This window comes from Lemur catta, chromosome 2 (genome assembly GCF_020740605.2).
Source record: "Lemur catta isolate mLemCat1 chromosome 2, mLemCat1.pri, whole genome shotgun sequence".
Lineage (NCBI taxonomy): Eukaryota > Metazoa > Chordata > Mammalia > Primates > Lemuridae > Lemur > Lemur catta.
Genome location: NC_059129.1, coordinates 94,288,842 through 94,306,236, shown reverse-complemented (window position 1 = coordinate 94,306,236; position 17,395 = coordinate 94,288,842). Strand labels below are relative to the sequence as shown.

General features: G+C 48.2%; 1 protein-coding gene across 1 annotated transcript; it reads right to left on the bottom strand.

Moving 5' to 3' along the window:
- Nucleotides 1-1,853: 1,853 nt before the first annotated feature.
- Nucleotides 1,854-10,604, bottom strand: PRDM13 (PR/SET domain 13). The gene is made up of 4 exons (XM_045542282.1): nucleotides 10,259-10,604; nucleotides 8,564-8,695; nucleotides 8,148-8,268; nucleotides 1,854-4,370 (listed from the first exon to the last, which is right to left on the bottom strand). Exons 1-4 carry the CDS (start codon nucleotides 10,400-10,402, stop codon nucleotides 2,632-2,634), a joined length of 2,136 nt encoding a protein of 711 aa, XP_045398238.1. The 5' UTR covers nucleotides 10,403-10,604; the 3' UTR covers nucleotides 1,854-2,631.
- Between the last annotated feature and the right edge of the window lie 6,791 nt (nucleotides 10,605-17,395).

The window sequence follows — 17,395 nt, the reverse complement described above, 5'->3', positions numbered from 1 at the left end:
TACATCCTTTGACCAAACATTTTTTTTTTTTTTTTAGAAATGAGTATCTCTCTCTAGGCTGTAGTGCAGTGGCTATTCACAGGCGTGATCATAGCTCACTGCAGCCTCAAACTTCTGGGCTCAAGTGAGCCTCCTGCCTCACCTCCCAAGTAGCCCAGACTACAGGCGCCAGCCACTGCAGCCAGCTTATTTTTAATGTATTTCTGTTATCTTTAGGAGCTATTTTCGCACAAAACAACAAGAATTATAAGAGTTAGTACTGAGCCAGAAAATGGGAGAGGGAAGTAATACTTTTATAGCTGATGTAACTTTTCTTATTTTTCAGATCTGAGCAGCCTTTCTCACTCTCCTTGAGGACGTGCTCTGATTTCAGAAAAGTTTTCCAACATTCCTCTACAGTGGCGGATTGGTTTCAAGCAATAATTGGGTTAAAGGGCAGGACCATGATACTAAGCAGGTGGTAAGAAGTCTGGGCTCCTGGAGCCCAGATTTAGCAGGCAGATGCTTGAGTTCACTTCCTGTTCTGTGTGACAGTGCCATCCCTGAACCTGGTTGGGCAAGCCCCCAATCTTCCTCCGTAGAGAGGAAAGAACTGCAACTAGCATAAGAATCTGTACAGAGTAGGTCCTCAATAAATGGCGGTATCTTTGTCACCGCATTTACATGTTAATCCACACATTTCTTTTTCCTCTTTGGGCTTTCTTTTCCAAAGCAAAACATTTTCTGGTCAGATAACACTAAAAACCTATAATTCCTAACTTAAGATTTCTCATAAAAGAAATCCTTTGCAGATCACCACCAAGAGAAATCAGATGCTATCTCCTACCCATGCTGCCTGCTATGATGTGCCAGAAAAAGTTCCTGCCAACCACCAGGTGACTGAGGCAGTGTTCCCAACAGGGAGACAACGAGGTGAAGACTTGCATTCAGAATTCAGAAAATAAAGGACATTTTTAACTGAGTTCAATCATCAGGGTCACATCCACACCCTTGGGTGACTTACCAGAATCTTCCAACCAACCTCTGAGAAATAGTGCTACAGACCTGGGCTCTTAGGGTGCCTGTTCTTCACTGAGAGGTTTACTAATCCTTCATTTCCTATGGTGAAATCCTCCCCAGAGTGTGTATGGGGAAGAGAATGGATGCTTTCCAGTTTTAGCCCATAAAATTATATTCCTTATTACATTCTTCCATTAGCTTCCATTAATATTTTTCATAAATAGATACAGTGATTGCTTCTAACCTTGCCGTTCTAATTATGGGCCTCCCAGTGACCTTGAAGAGTATGTTTTCTCTCCTGTAAAATGGGACCAATACTGACAAGCCGGAGATTGTTGGAAGAAGTACATGGAAGAAAGAAACTTATAAGTAAAGCAAATAAATCAGGACCTCAAACAAAATAGATCCTTCTTCACTATTTGTTGAATATTAAAATGTATGAATCATAAAAGGCACTGAGCAAGTTTCCTTTTGTTTCCCAAGGAAAGTTCTGTCAAAATGGAACACAACAAGAAATAAAGACTGATTGTACAGTTGCATAATTCTTTTTTTGACAAAGGATAATATGTGGGTTTTTTTTCTTGAAGGTCTTTAGCTTCTTTCAGTAAATGTGAAAGCACTTAGTATGATCAACAGTGGTTTAAGAAAACAATTGTTTTGCCTGCTATTTGGGAACCTGTGAAATGCACATATTGCAAATGGTGTATTTCTCTGTTACAACACTGCTTAACATTATTTTATGAATAATCAAAATATTCAAGTGTCCTATGACTTATTTTGAAGTCTCCTCAAATATTGCTTTCAAATTAAACTACTTCTTTAAAAGATCTGCTAAAATCGCTAAGTGAACAAACTCTCGTTTGTATCTTTATTTTTCTTAAAGATTGCACAATCTGGAACCAAGATCAAAATACTGTATCCACTGTACACCATTCATTATAAAACAACATACACCACATTTGTAGTCTACCAAATAGAATATTTTCTTTAAAATTATATATTGCGTGCTCTTAGATTCATGCTTTAGATATTTTACATTTATCATTATTCTCTTATAAATAATTGGAACTTGAACAATTTGTACACCTGCTACCACTACATGTTCAATGAGGCAAGGCATAGACTTTCACATGAGAACAGATAAAATGGAAACAAGTGTATGGACGTCACATCTAACGAATTGCGACAACTGTTTTGCCTATGCAATGAAATGCTAATGTAAAATACACACAAAACGTCGTTTCAAAAGGCACAATTTCCTGCACAGAAAAGTACGATTTCAAAATACGTGGCAGTTAAAGTCCTCGCCCTCGAGGGCGTTTGCATTAATGTGATCCTAAACCCCAAGAGCAGACCGCCTGTGCAATTCAGGGTGAGCCTATCCGAGGAGTCCAGAGGCCTGGGGTGCGGGGGGGACTGGCCGCCGTCTGGCTGCCCAGGTGGTCGGATTTCTTTAAGCTGCCTCTGAACTTTTGCTTTGAGTTTCAGCGCTGGACCTAGGACCTCTCTCTGCTCCTAATCTGGCACCCTCCCCCAAATTAAAACCATTTTGTCAACTGAGTCCTCCTCCTCACCAGCAGGAGGTTCCCTTTTCCCAGAACAAACCCCCCCGCCTCTTCCCTAGAAGACTCGTTACGAGTCGCGCTCGCCGCAGCCCCCGGCCTCGGGGTCGCTCTGGTCATCCGTGAAGCAGACGTCCACGTCACTGTCTTCGCTCTTGGGATCTCCCGGCTCGGGGGGATAGCCAGGCTCGGCACCTGAGCCGTCGCCCGCCTTGGCAAGCAGACTCTGGCCGGGGTGGCGGGACTTGACGTGGCGCTCCAGGTCCCGGCGGCGCACAAGCACCTTGCCACAGAACTCGCAGCGGTAGGGCGTGTTGCCCTCGGCGTGCAGCCGGATGTGCTTGTTGAGATTGCTGGGGTCGCCGAAGGGCCGCAGACACACTTTGCACTTGAGTGGCTTGTAGCCCGTGTGCGTCCGCATGTGGATCTTGAGCCCGTACTTGCGCGAGTACAGCTTGCCGCAGTAGAGGCACAGGTGGCCGGTCTTGGGCTTGCCTGCGCCGCCTCCCCCGCTGCCACCGCCCCCAGCGCCGCCCGCCGCCACGACAGCCGGTGGAAGCGTCCCGGAGTCCAGGCGGCCGCGACCTTTCCCGGCCGCCATCTCAGACAGCTGCTGAGTGTGCATGGCGATCTCTCGGTCGATGCCGGCCAGGGAGCCCAGTTCAGCGGGGCTTAGGGCAGCCGCCGCGGGCCCGCTGAAGTAGGATATAGACTCCGGATACTTCAGCAGCCCGCCAAAGTGCAGTTTGAGCGGGTAATAAGCGGCAGTGGCTGGTGAGCCGTAGAGCAGCTCCCCGTTGTAGACGGTAAAGGCCGGCATGACGGCGGGCAGGTGGCTGCACTCACCACCCGGAAAGGCTTTGAGCCCGCCCTCGTCGAGGGGCGGTAGAGCGCAGCGCTCAACGGGCAGCCCCGGCGCCGGGGGCAGCTGCGCGTAACGAGCTCCGGGTAGCGCGGCGGCGGCGACGGGCGGGGCGCGCTCCACGTGCTTGAAGGCGGACGCCTCCTCCGGGGGGACCGGGAGCAAAGGGAAGCCGCGCAGGGCCCCTGAGCAGGGCAGGCCAGACGGAGGCGGCGGCGGCGGCGGCGGGTCCCCCACGAGCAAACACTTGGGGTGGTGGTGGTGGTGGTGCGAGTGGTGGTGATGATGGTGGCCCGCACCGCCCGCCGTCGGGTTCTCCCCGCTCCCCGGGCGCCCGCCTGCCCGGCCCCCGCCCAGCAACCTGCCTAAGGTTAGACCAGCCCCCTGCTTGCCGCCGCTCTCCTCCCGGTACGAGTCGCCGTGCGCCGCCACCGCTGCCCTGGCCAAGCCGGCGGGTTTGAAAGCTGAGCGCACGCCAGGGTAGAAGGCCAGACCACCGCCCCCCGCCGGGGAGCCGCCCACGATGCCGAGAAAGTGGCTATGTCCTCGGGCGGTCCCGCTCATGTCCAGGGCACGATCCAGCTGCTCCTTGCCCTTCTTGGGCGGCCCCCACTTGCCTGGGGGCGATGAGGTGGCCAAGGGCGCTGAGGAGACCTCGCGCTTGACGCTTTCCCGCGCCCCGCAGGCCTGAGGGGGTGGCGGGCCCTGCGGGTGGGGCCGCAAAGCACCAGTCTGGGCGGGCGTGGCGAAGTCAGGCGCCTGCAGTTTAGGGCAGAGGCCGAGGCCATCCGCCGCCGGGGCAGCGCCTTGGCGAGCCGCGTGCTCCTGGTGCAGGAAGGCGCTGCCCCCGCCGCCGCTGAGCACGCAGTGGAAACGCAGGTGTGCCTTAAGGCTGTTGGGGTATCTAAATGTCCTCCAGCAGTACCAGCAAATGTAGCGCTCCTCCCCTGCGCGAGAAAGAGTGGAAAAGCGACCCGGTGAGAAGCAAACAAGAGAGACAGAAAGCGCCAGCGAACCAAAGCAAAGCCCAGATTTTGACTAGCGGTATGGAGAGAGGGCAAGTAAGTTCGTTAGCCCCACTGTATCAAGCTAGAAAAGCCCCAAATGGCTAGCTCTTGTCACTGTCTCCATCCTCTGGGACTACTCAGAGGCCAAGGAGAATGACCTGGCCTTTCCAACGAAGACTTCCTTTGGGACATCGGAGCAAAATCTTCGTTGGAAGGGCACTGCTCAGGCAGGCTGGCCGGGGAAGGGCAAAGAGCAGCTGTTGCTTTAAATCAAGTGTTGAGGCTGTGCTGTGCCTGGGCCCATCTGTTGGCGTTTGCAGAATAGGTGGCGTATGTCAAGGAGTTTGGATAAACTGAACAAAGGCCTATCTAATGGTCGTGAGTGCCTCATTACCAGGCGAGACAATATCCTGTATGTATGGGCCATATGTAATCATTCCTTTTCATCGAACAATGTCTTTTGTGTCCATTACCCACCCTTTCCACCCCCTCCCAGCCTTAAACACTTTGCCTGAGGTTTTCCTGGAGCGTGACCAACTGAAGGACCACATAGGGACTATAATTTGCTATTCTTCAAAATTATTTGTATCTTTATTTCCTCTTTAACCCCATTTAATTTGATGGGAGAAAAGAAAAATATCCTATGTCCTGATGATGATATTCTAAGAAGGATGATGTTGCATTGTCTTGTCAGTTCCACTTGGTAAAATTGATTAACTCCTAGATAACTGTACAGACTCAAGCTTAGTAAAGTCCTTGGAGAAGATACATTTATTAGTCTGTTTTATTACGTGACTATATATAAGTAATAGTACTCAGCTTTTAATAGGTGCAGAATTCTCTACCAGGACAATATACATGTTTGATGTCAAATCTTTTTTTGTGTTTAGTATTACTAGCATTACTTGTTTTTAATTTTGCCAGTCTGTGAACACAATCAAGAGACACATGTATGAGACAGATTCCAATCACATGCTAGAAGTTAATCTCCACTCAGAGGGGTCAGGTTACTTCTGTAGAGAGAAGGGTGATCTTGCAATTGGGTTTCTTTTAAAATGTGGTTGGCTGATAACACTGAAGATAAAGAAGTTAGTCGATCCACAAGGAAGTATTCAAAGTATGTCAGTCTCATAAAATTTAATGGGAAAGTTAAATTCTCCCTCCTTATGTACAAGCAACTCAAACTTCTAAAACATTACCACAGAAATAACAATGGGAAAACATTTCAGATCTTCTTCTCTTCATGTATATTAACTTCTAACTTTGCATAAAGCAAGTAGTCCCCCCCCCCCGTAGCAATGATGAAAATTCAAGTGAGAAGCAGTTTATTCCAACTGAGGCCAAAGGAGAGCAGAAATAAAAAAGGGGAGAGGAGGATTTGCCTATGATACCCTATCCTAATTGTTTATAGAAGATTTGGATAAAACTATTTCAATATTCCTGCTACCTTGTATTGAATATTCATGTACAATAAATCTTAAAAGTTAAAGAATAGACCTTTTGTGTTCTCTTGGGGGGGGTATGTTGATTTAATATCTTAAATAATCTCCCTTCTTCTAAATTTAGAACCTCCCTCTCTCCTCACCCCTGTGTAAAGAGGGAGTTTTTAGGAGCCTGCCCCAGACTCAGCTCAATGCAAGGCCAAGTAAGCTTTGTTCTTAAAACAAAGGGGCAATATTTTCCTTAAACTTAATATGAATTGAAACCAAGTGAAATTAGCCAGTATTGGAAGAATAGCAGCTATCCCTACTTATTTCTTCCTCTTTCCAAGATTTAAGCAAAATATGTTTTCTGATTCAATATGCACCTTTCCCTGGCCAGGCGCAGTGGCTCACGCCTGTAATCCTAGCACTCTGGGAGGCCGAGGCAGGTGGATCGCTTGAGGTCAGGAGTTCGAGACCAGCCTGAGCGAGACCCCATCTCTACTAAGAATAGAGATAAAAATTATCTGGACAGCTAAAAATATATATAGAAAAAATTAGCTGGGCATGGTGGCACATGCCTGTAGTCCCAGCTACTCGGGAGGCTGAGGCAGTAGGATCACTTAAGCCCAGGAGTTTGAAGTTGCTGTGAGCTAGGCTGACGCCACAGCACTCACTCTAGCCCGGGCAACAAAGTGAGACTCTGTCTCAAAAAACAAAAAACAAAAAATATGCACCTTTCCCAGTTTATCCTGACCAACTGACATGATCTCCAGACTCTGAGATCCCAATCATGCCAAGAGTATCAAACACACTTCATAAGTGACCTTGCCTCCTTTCCTTCATGTAGCCCAAAGGTGGTTGGGATTTCAAACAGCAATCTCCAAGCTGGAGCAGCCAGGGTTCAAAATAGCCTATGCTTTCCCCAAAAGGAAAATGGTGTTTAGTTTTACTTCTGTTAGCATATGATGTTTATAAGCTCAATTGGCTAAAAGGAAAACATAAGGGCCACTACTCAAACAAGTTGCTCTTGTACTATTTGGGAATGCCTAACTAAGGAAGGGTGTTCTGTGTAGAAATGGCTAGCCCCTAAAGGCCAGTGGCCCTCTGAATTGTTCTATTATGGCAGATTTGAGAGTTCTCCACTATGGAAGTTTTATCATGCTTCTCTCTTACTGGAATAAATTGACAAGAGAAATTAATGTGATGCAAGGAACAAACTATTTTAGGATAATTTTAATGAACACTGTACATACAAATTTACACACAAAACTGAGAAAATTAATTTACAGAGAACAGTGATACTTGAAGTGAGTCATCATTTTGAATAAACTTCATCCTATCTTATTAATGAAGTGTTTCCTAATTCCCATATTTGTATTAATTTCTCTAAACCTATTTCTAGAGGGATGAGGTTGAGCAGGCAATTCAGGAAGAGAGCATGTTAAAATATTTCACAGCATTCATTTTGTCAACTTTAAATAATAAATGTGGCTTTAGGAGAAATTAGACAAACTATTGGCAAGGAAAAGAGCCATGGAAGGGAAGCCATGAAAAGGGACTCTCAAGACCTTAACCTTAACTATTCTAGCACATCCCAGACTTCTTTCCACAGGAAGTGTCCTTCAGTGTTCTAGGGAAGGTTTTAAAATGTTTTTCTCTTTAATTACTGCACCTTCATTTGCATAAATCCGCTTTTGGCTTTGGAAGGGATCAAATAAATCTGAGAAGAAACTGGGATACATCCCAGATTCAATTTAAGTAGGGAGGGGGAAATGAATAAATACTATTTAAATGGAAGGGCCTCAGTACCTGCCAACTCACCAGCTGTAAGTACCGTAATGCTTCTAAAATGCTGTAGAAATACATGGCTCTCCTCGAAAACCAGTGGGGGGAAAAAGCCTTTCTACCTTGTTAAAGCATTCCAGGTTTGAGTTATACTCTCTGGAACTTATGACGTAATTACTGTAACGATGATTTAAAGCTCCTTTACTGAGTCTCAATTGTGTAAATAATTGTCTCTTTGAGTATGCAGTAAGAAAGGATGACCCCATGAAGTTCATAAAGACCAGTTCATAAATTATGAGCCAGATTATTACTATCCCTGTTGTTACCATTTACTGTTGATTTTAAGGAGGTAGTGGTGATGTCGCCTCTCTCCCTACATAGGGGGCGTGAATTCAGGTTTACATAGCTCAAGGGAAAGGCCCTCCAAATCTGGGGACTCGCCTCCAGACTGAAGGAGAGCTGGACTCTTGCCCACCCACGCTGGCCTAGGGACACTTTCAGGCGGTACCTTTCTCGTCGTGGGTCGGAGTCGCTGTTGTGGGGATGTCGAACCACTGAGCCAAGGAGTTAGAATACCACACAGTCAGCTCCTCCCCTGGCTGGACGTCTCGTAACGCTCGGTAGAAGATCTGGGACGCAAGGAATAGGACAGCTCTGTCATTTCCCAGGTAATAAGTCAAAAAGCAACTGAGAAGAAAGGTTCAAATCCCAGCTCTGACGCTGTGTGACCCTGGAAGAGCTACTGTATCTCTCTGAACCTCATTGCCCTCATCCTTTAAATGGAAACAATAGTATCTACCGTATAGTATTGTTGGGACGTTTAAAAGACCTGTAGCTAAAGCGCTTTGCTCTTATTATTGTTGGCCCGGCAGGGACGGTTAGTGGAGATGGCAGTGGGTGGGGGGGAGGAGAAGCCCGCAGTACCTGTCCTCCGGGTAAGTCTGCAATAGCTTCCAGAGTCTGTTCCTGGGGGTTCCTGGCTGCCCGGATTAACCCTATCCACTCCAGAGGGGAGCCCCCCGACTCGTCCACCAGCTCCCCTCTCACCATGCGCACCTGCAACACAAGCAGTGGTCGTTCTCCCCCGCACCATGGCCAAGACCACAACCCAGAGAGAAAGTTTATCCTCCACCCCACCTGACACAAGAAAATGGTTGTTTTCGCTTTGGCCAGACTGCCACGGGCTGCTGGTAGGAGGATAATTCCTGAGGACCGTTGCTTGGGGGGAGGGAGAAAGAGGAGAGACTGGCTACTTAACAGTACCCCCCTCCCCGCGCCCCACCTTGACAACGTGTGGGGTGAGGATATTCTCCCTGCGTGCCTGGACGCATCTTGCACCAAGAAGCCCCCCACCCCTACCCCAGCTCTTCCACTGGCGGTTCTGAGAGCAGTCCTAACACCAGGGTAGAGACGTTTCCAAGTCAGTCCCAGGGCCCAAAGCGCCCACCCCCAATTTCTCAAGCCTCCCTGTTCGTGCTGCACCGCACTTAGGTGCGGGGAGACTTGCTCTGCGAGACTTGCATCGAAAGTCTCCGAACAAAGCGCACGCAGGGAAAAGCTTGCCCGCAGATGGCCGGCCATTTAAAAGCAATTAAAGCTCCTTTAAAGAGGAAGGCGTGGTGCGCAGCAAACCTGGCTTTAGACGTGGTGGGGAAAAGGATTGATTTCAAGGGGAACTAGATGCGGATCCCGCTGGCTAGGCACGGGAGCTATTTCTTAGAAGAAAGCTCTAGGCAGCGGCAAGCTAAATAAAGCCAAGGTCCTCCCTTCACCACCAGACTTCTGACTTCATTTTCTGATCGCTGTTTGCAGACCTTTGACTGCTGGGATGCCCTCAAAGCGGGCGGGAGCCTTTAAATCTCCCTTCCGGTCAGGAGTCGCGACCCTGTCTGGGGTTAGGGAGTCAGAGCTGGTGGGTTGGCCGGGGTGCCCCCCGGTTGGGGCCCTGGAATCTTAGAGCCCGGCTGCAGGCGCTCTGACCCGTTGCCCCAGGCGGTGGACACTCTTCGCCCTTAGAGCCCGTAGGAGAGCCACCACCTTGCTGACCCTCTCTCAATTTACCCCAAACCCACAAACCGACATGGGTGGGAGAAAAAAAAAATTGGAGGAGGGTCTAGAAACTGAGAACATCCCAAGGATTATTTTTTCGGAGGAAATGGAATTAAATTATTTTAAAGCAAATTTAAACCGCAAATTAACATATTGAAGGAAAAAGGGGAAGAAAAGTCTTCGACGCCCTGCGCCCCCACAGAGAGAGTGCGTTTGCAGAGAGAGCCGCGAACCCCGGGTGAGGGTCTGGGGAGACTCCAGCGCCTTGAGGAGGAGACCTCAGAGCGCGGGGGAAACAGCGGGTTCCGAATGGTCCCAGCACGTAGAGAATCCAGTGCATCCCACCTGGTGACTGTCCCCTCTCAGCCATGTCCTACCCTCTCAGCCGGGCCCTTGTCCAGCTCTCATTTAATTAGACTTGCTAGGAATAATCGGAGCCCTCTTCTACCCGGCAGAATTAGCAGGTAATGACCCAATCACTCCCTTCTTGCACTTTCCCTCTCTACCCCTTTCCCTGGTCAGGGCAAAGGGAGGCAGCCGACAGGCGGCGGAGGTCGGAATAGCCAATACCTTTTTCTTGGGCCCGGGCTCCCTGCGGTCTGACAGGTACTTGCCCAGCTTGAAGGTGCCAGGCACCGGCCCGAGACGCAAGCCGGCCGGGATGCAGCAGTCCGCACTCACGCTGGTGGCCGGAGCGCGGGCTGTTCCGTGCATTGTTGCTGCCGCCGCCAGGCAGGCGCTCGGATGCTCCGGGTCCTCCACAGGGCGCGAGTGACAGAGCCCGAGCCTTGCGCTAGCCAGGGAGCCGCGCCCCGACGTGCGTCCTCCGCCCGCGGAGTGACGCGAGCGGGCATGCACTGCGCCTTTTCAATCAGGGCGGGCTCCTTTTGGCACCGCGAGCGCAAGGGCGCGGAGTTTGGTGAGAGAGTTGCGCTGCGAAGCAGCTGCAGAGTCCCACCCGAGAGGGTCACATGGAGTGGTTCCCTCAGCCCCCTGCATAATCGAGGCCTCTGAATGGCTAGCACACAATGGTCCAGGCGACCTTCCCATTCCTAAAAATCCAATTTGTCAAGGGCGAAGAAAAGGCGCTGGTGAATCAAAGGTCCGGCGGGACCATTAATCCTCAGCATGGGGTATTGTCCCTGAGACAGTTACGATATTTTAAGTGACAAATCCACTGTATAATTTATCCATAAATTTTACTTCCTTTTATTGTTCGCGGACAAACCAGTTTTGGGAAATAAGTGACTACTTTAAGTCTACTTGGCTGATTCCTTTGAGCCTTGGTCTACTTCAAAGATTTTTAATTCTCTCCCCTTGGCTTTATTGTAAAGGAGATTAAACAAAGAGATGGGGACTGTTTGGAGGACTTGTTAACTTCTATTGATTTCTGGCGTGTGCCATACAGAAATTAGGCAGGTACTTGATGGGAAAACACCAGAAAATACCTACACTTTTTAAATAACGACCATATTACCATTTCAGGGGATTGGGTTCAGGCCAGTCGGCTATTTAGAATCGCTTTGATGGTTACCTCTGTCCCATCTTGCCTGGAAATATGAAGCCTCCGTACCAATTTGAGAAGGCGAAGTCAACTGTGCATCACTTTTCTTGGACTCACCCCGGGCTCTCGCTTTCTCTGGAGAGTGGGAAGCGGCTGTAGAGCCAAAGGCTTCGCAGGGGATCCTGCATCCCGGATCGCGCCCAGTGGTTGAAGAGCAAGAAGTTCTGCGGGCAAGTTATTAATCACGTCCCCTCCACATGCCAACCCATCAGCTCAAGCCCTGATTTGCTTTTAAGTTTAAAACGGGGGGGGAGGGCCTTGGACTAACTTCCCCAGAACCAACAAAGTGGACTTTTCTATTTAAAAAAAAAAAAAAACAGAACAGAACTGCCACAGTCTGTTAAAGGTTGCCAAGAAGAAGGGCAAGGTGGGCATTTGGGATAACCCTTGCTTGGACCTACTTCGTGAACTAATAGGACATGTACTTCGGAATTAAACCAGAGTGCTCCCCGTTTTCTTTTAGGGGAGCCTCCTATTCGTGTGAGGACATTTATTTTCATAAAATAGTAGTGGAATAATCAAGTTCATCAGATACTTATAACAGTTTTGCCGTCACCTGCAACGCCCTGCTAAGTCAACACCCCAAATCCTATGCAGCCAGCATACGAGCGCCGCTCGCTCGGTTCTTCCCGGAGAGGCATGAGTGGTGTTTGTTTCCAGACTGGTGTCAGAGGCCCAACCACTGCACAAAAGGGCAGAGGACCCTGAGCAGCACCCACGCTGGCTTCTCCACCTGGCTTTGCCTGGGGAAGGTGAGGTTCTCCAGCTGCAAGCCAGAATGATTCTAGTTAACAAGGGCAGCACGATGCAGGGTAACGACACCCATAACTCCCTAACTCCGCTGTTTGTCTGACAAGAGCACCCTCAAAGAAGCTTTGTGTGGTGCCCTTCACTTGAAACCTGTTTGCCACACTGGACAAGGCCAGAAGACTCGTGGTCATTTGGTCTGTGCTCTGCCACTCAAGACTCGGGGAAGCTTAAATGAATTACCTGGAAGCCTCAGTCTCCTAGTCTACAAAATGGGAATGATGGTTGCAAACAAACCCCTGGCTTCCTCCCCACCATTCACCCGGGTTTGTTGCAAAGGTCAGTAGCAATCTGTAGAGTGAATGCATTCTGGAAGCCCCAAAACTCATTGTTTGTATAATGGGAGAATCCAGACCAGGTCAAGGGTCTCAAGTCTAAGTATCTCAAGTTAGACCATGTGGGGCCACATGATGGCCAGCCTCGGTGCCAACTCTAGGGCCTGTGTAAACATGGCTAGCAGGGCAGAGAAGAGCCACTTTGGGACCACACTCTGTGGCCCCTCTGACTGTACAGCTACAATGCCCAGGCCACTTTCTGAGGGAGCTGCCACTGGTTTTTCCTCTTAACCCTCCAATTGCCCCTCTGCGGGCTGCGAAGGCTGCTCTCCACAGAGAGAAGGGAGCCTTTGATCCCGCTGCCCATGAATGGCAAAAGCCGAGGGAGGGAAGGAGGAGAGGAAGCCTTTCCGAAGAGTTGAGGGCAATAAATTTAAGCCATGAACATGTCCCTCTAACCTCTGGCCTGGCGACTCCGGGATGACACCCAGTTTAAATTACCAGCACTGCAAGCGGGAAGGGGCGAACGCGGGGCCTGGGTTCGGGGCGCCTCCCTGGCTCTCCTTAATGAGTGAAAAAGCGTGAACGACACGCGAACAATTTTATCAATAGGACCATGTAAAGGCCGACTGTGAGGAAAGTTATTTATTAATATAGCCAATTGTGGCTGGTTCCCAGCCCCACGAGAAGAAAGAGACTGCGCCAGAGGCATTCACACCAGCTCGCCGAGTTTTATTCTGTCCTGTGGCTCAGAGTTGAAGTTCCCCAAGTGAAATAAATTGTCCACAAAGGAGGAAAGGAACACATTTTCTTTTATTTTTCCTCCCCTAAAAAGCAAGGGTGAAACCAATCTAATGTGCCCAGTGGAGCAAGATGGGCCGTGAAAGGCTGGGTGTTAAAAGTAAAAGCGGGCTGTGCAGCAAATGGGATGGAAAATTAAATGAAATTAAATAGCTTGAACGGCCGTATTGTCCCTTATTAAAAAGACACATTAATTACATGGTCTCAGCCTTATTCAAAGACAATGTTGAGACTCAATCAAAACATTCCACTCGGCTTTTTTTATCGACTTAAAATGGGCGTCCAGAGGCCCCGTTAAAGCGAAATCTCTCCTACACCGAGGTGCGGGGAAAGGCGGTTTGGGGGCGGTCCTGCTGCCTGCCCACCACCGAACTGCGCGGCCCAGCTCTCGCCCCGGTAACAGGTTGCCCCAGTGAGGCCTGGATGTTCAAGGGCTGCCGCCGGCCGCAGGGACTGGCTCAGTCCCACCAGCGCGCCGCTTTCAGACTCGGCTGCGCCAGGAGAGGGCGGCCCCCAGCCCCGTGCGTCGTCGCGGCCCGGCGCGGAGCTGGAGATGCTCCGGGCGCCCAGCACGTGTGACCTGACTGGGCTCCGCCTAGACGGAAAGAGACCTCAAAGGACTCTGGGGCTGAAATGAGTGGCTCCTTTAAGAACATGCTTCTCTGGGGCTGCCCGATTCCGCCGCGCAAAGGCCTTAGGCTGTGGTCCCCGGGGGTACACACTTAGCCTGCCCCGTGGTGCCCTCGGTTTGGGAGACCCGGGGGTGGGGGAGTCACCTAACACCCCTCCCTCCCCAGTTGGCTTGGCGTCCCGAACCTGGGGAGAGAGGGAGCGGCGCGGGGTCAGAGACTCGAGGCGAGAACGAGAGGGAAGCAGAGGCCTGCGGACCCAGCGTTCAGCAGCCGAATTTTGGCCTGCGGTGGCCTGGGCCGCACCCCCGAGGTTGTCCGCGCCGGCCGGGCCAGCGGGTCAGCGCGGACCAGCTGCGCGGCCCCCGAGGCGCGGGTGGGACATTAAGGCCGGGTCTGAATAGGGCGGTGGCGACGGGCTCTGGGAACTGCACCAGATGACACGCCGGCGACGGGGCCATTTTCCCCTTAATTGCGTGGCCGGTGGATGCGCGGAGGCCGGGAGGCTCCAAACTCGCAGCCAGGACGCAGCCAGGACGCCGCTGGTGGGTTTTGTGGTGCCTTTTTTGTTGTTTTTTAAGACCTCCATTGGAAACGGCTCAATAAAAGTATTCAGAATCCCTCTCAAGTTGCCTTTTAACCGGAGTTCCCCAACTTATTTCTTGGTTCTTTCGGTTGACATGGTGCAAAGAAAAGTCAGGCGAGCGTGTTGCTGAATTGCAATGTCTCGGGGCACCTCCACATTCAGCGCGTCTCTGCCGGCCGCTGCCGAATGAGCCCGCACTCAATTCGATTTTCCTTGCTGTTGGACACATTTAGGAGCGCCTCTATTTGTGAAGTTCATTTCTAGGCAAATGTATTCAAGAGCTGATGGGAATGAATAGGACCGTGTGTCAGCCGCCCCTAATTGGGATTAAAGCACTTAGGAGCATATGCAGAGAGTGACAGAAATTCTCAGGTTGCTTTGTGTTCAGACTTCCACCCGCTCGGACACTCCTCCTCCAAGGGAGATTTATAAAGATCGCAGGGAGAAACTGAGGAAAGAAAAGCGAAACGGAAAACAACCGGGCTAATGGCTCACGATGGGCCTGTGGTTTAGCAAGTGGTGGTGACAGCTTCTGAGAAAAGATGCTGGGGAATAATTGAGGGCGGGCGGGGGAGCAGGTCTGAACTCTTTAATAAGAAAGGCGGAGAGTTAAAAGGCGAAATAAAGATGTTCTTGAGATTCCCAGACGTTTTTTTTTTTCCTTCCTTTTCTTTTTCCTTGAAGAGTTTGGCTTTATTTCTTTTTATATTTGTCTCCCCAACCCCACCCCAAAAACATACCCTCTCTTGGAGCAATAATAAGAACAATTTTGTACCTGAATGGGGGGGGGAGTCACAAAAGAAACAAAAATATCTTTTTTGTATGTTGAAGATTTCACACTCAAATAAATCAATGAAAATATTTCCTGATGTGTGAATGTGCGTGTAAAATATACACATACTGTGTTAAAACACAAGGCTAGCAATAAGTATTCATTATACATTCAGACCATATATGTAAATGTATAGTCTGCTGTTAAATCTCTGCCTAGAAGTGGCTAGTGGATTTCTGGGCTGAAGGTGACAAGGCCTTTTAAAAGCTGAAAATCAACATGGACTTGAGGCTAGGACAGTTGTATAAGCAAAGAGCAGTGACAGTGTCTTGTAGCCCCCGAAGAGCAGAGAAGCCCGAAAGGACAAATGCATATTGAACAAAAGAATGGAGGGGGGAGCAGATACTTCTGAAACTATCTCAACTTCCTTGTGTGTCTCTTAGTTTGTTTAAATCCATATGAAAACAGGTTCCCTTGAGGGGTAAGAGACTCTGGGTGTCTGAGCTTGGGATAGGAGGGAGACTTCTCACTCTATCCCTTTGGTATCATTTTGGATTTGGTACATAAGAATATATTTCCAAATAAAAGTTATTCTTGAGATTTAAAAAAGTTTTTAAATCAACACAGGGGTAAGGGGAAACGAGGGAGAAAATATAAGGATGGTGATGTAGGAATCTGAAGAAGGGATAATAGCCAGTAAATTTATAATGGATTCTTACTCAAAGTTAGGCTCCCAAACTCACTCTAGGGACACTGGTTGACCACACCCATATCCCCACACCCACCCCTAACCCTGGCTTGGCCATCATGGGAAGCTGTGTTTTTCTACTACAAAGGCGATTCTGGATAGACGGGATGACCACGTGACAAGGGGACAAGCCCCCATAGTGGTGAGCCATGGATGAAACATCTTCTCTTTCAGTCCCTCAACAGACCCCAAAACCTCCTTTCTTTCTGAAGCTGGCTCACCTCATGAAAAAAGGAATTGTGAATCTGGGTTCAGAAGGTACAGGATTTTCCTTTAACCCAAAATCCAGTTTTAAACTCTTTGGAAAGTGGTGCATAATGGGAAGAAACTGCCTCGAAAATACCTTTATAGCCCCTGGAACAACCTGTGAGTGAAGGAAGTTCAAATGATCATTATGATAGCAATAGGAACAAAACAAGAAAAATTTCCAGCTTATGTTACAACTAAGAACCAAACTTAGGTTCATAACTGGCAGCTCCATGCAACAATTAGTACGTCACTGATAGAATCTCATGTACTTCCCTAATGTCATGGCTAATTATGTGTTTGATACAATGCTATTACCCATGTTATTCATACACATGAGCAAACAGTGATACATTTTAGTTTCCTGAAAGCATGTTTGGATTTTATTTATCCTTCATTTCACTCCAGGGATTCACATTCAGAGAATCTTTCAAGTACATGCATAATTACAACCTAAAACTTAGGTAAGTTTACAAAAGATGAATTTTATGTATGTACACATATTTTTTTTAAAAAATAGCTTTATTGAGATATAATTCACATGCCATACAATTCATGCATTTAAAGTGTATAATTCAAATTTTTTAGTATATTCACAGGGTTACACAACCATCAGCACAATCTAATTTTAGAACATTTTCATCCCCTCCCCTCAAAGAAAGTCCATACGTGGTAGCTATCACTCCCAATTTATCTTCAACCTCCTGAGTTCTAGGCAACTACCGGTGTATTTACTATTTCCAAAGATTTGCTTATTCTGGAAATTTCATACAAATGGAATCATACAATGTATGGTATTTTGTGACTGGATTATTTCACTTAGCATAATGTTTTCAGGATTTGTCCATGATGTAGCACGTATCAGATTTCATTCCTTTATATGGATGACTAATATTCCATTGTAGAAATACATCACATTTTATTTATCTATCCATTCATCAGTTAATGGATCTTTGAGTTCTTTTCACTTCTTTGCTATTATGAATAATGCTGTTTTGAATGTTTGTATACATGTTTTTGTGTATATATATTTTCCTTTCTTTTGCCTATATACACCTAGGAGTGGAATTGCTGGACATATGATAACTCCATGTTTAATTCTTTTAAGAACTATCAAACTGTCTTCCAAAGCAGTTGCCACAATCCTTCACTCCCACCAACAGTGTATGAGGGTTCCCATTTCTCCATATCCTCACCAACACTTCTTATTATCTGTCTTTTTAATTATAGCCATCCTAGTAGGGATGAAATGGTATCTCACTGTAGTTTTGATTTGCAT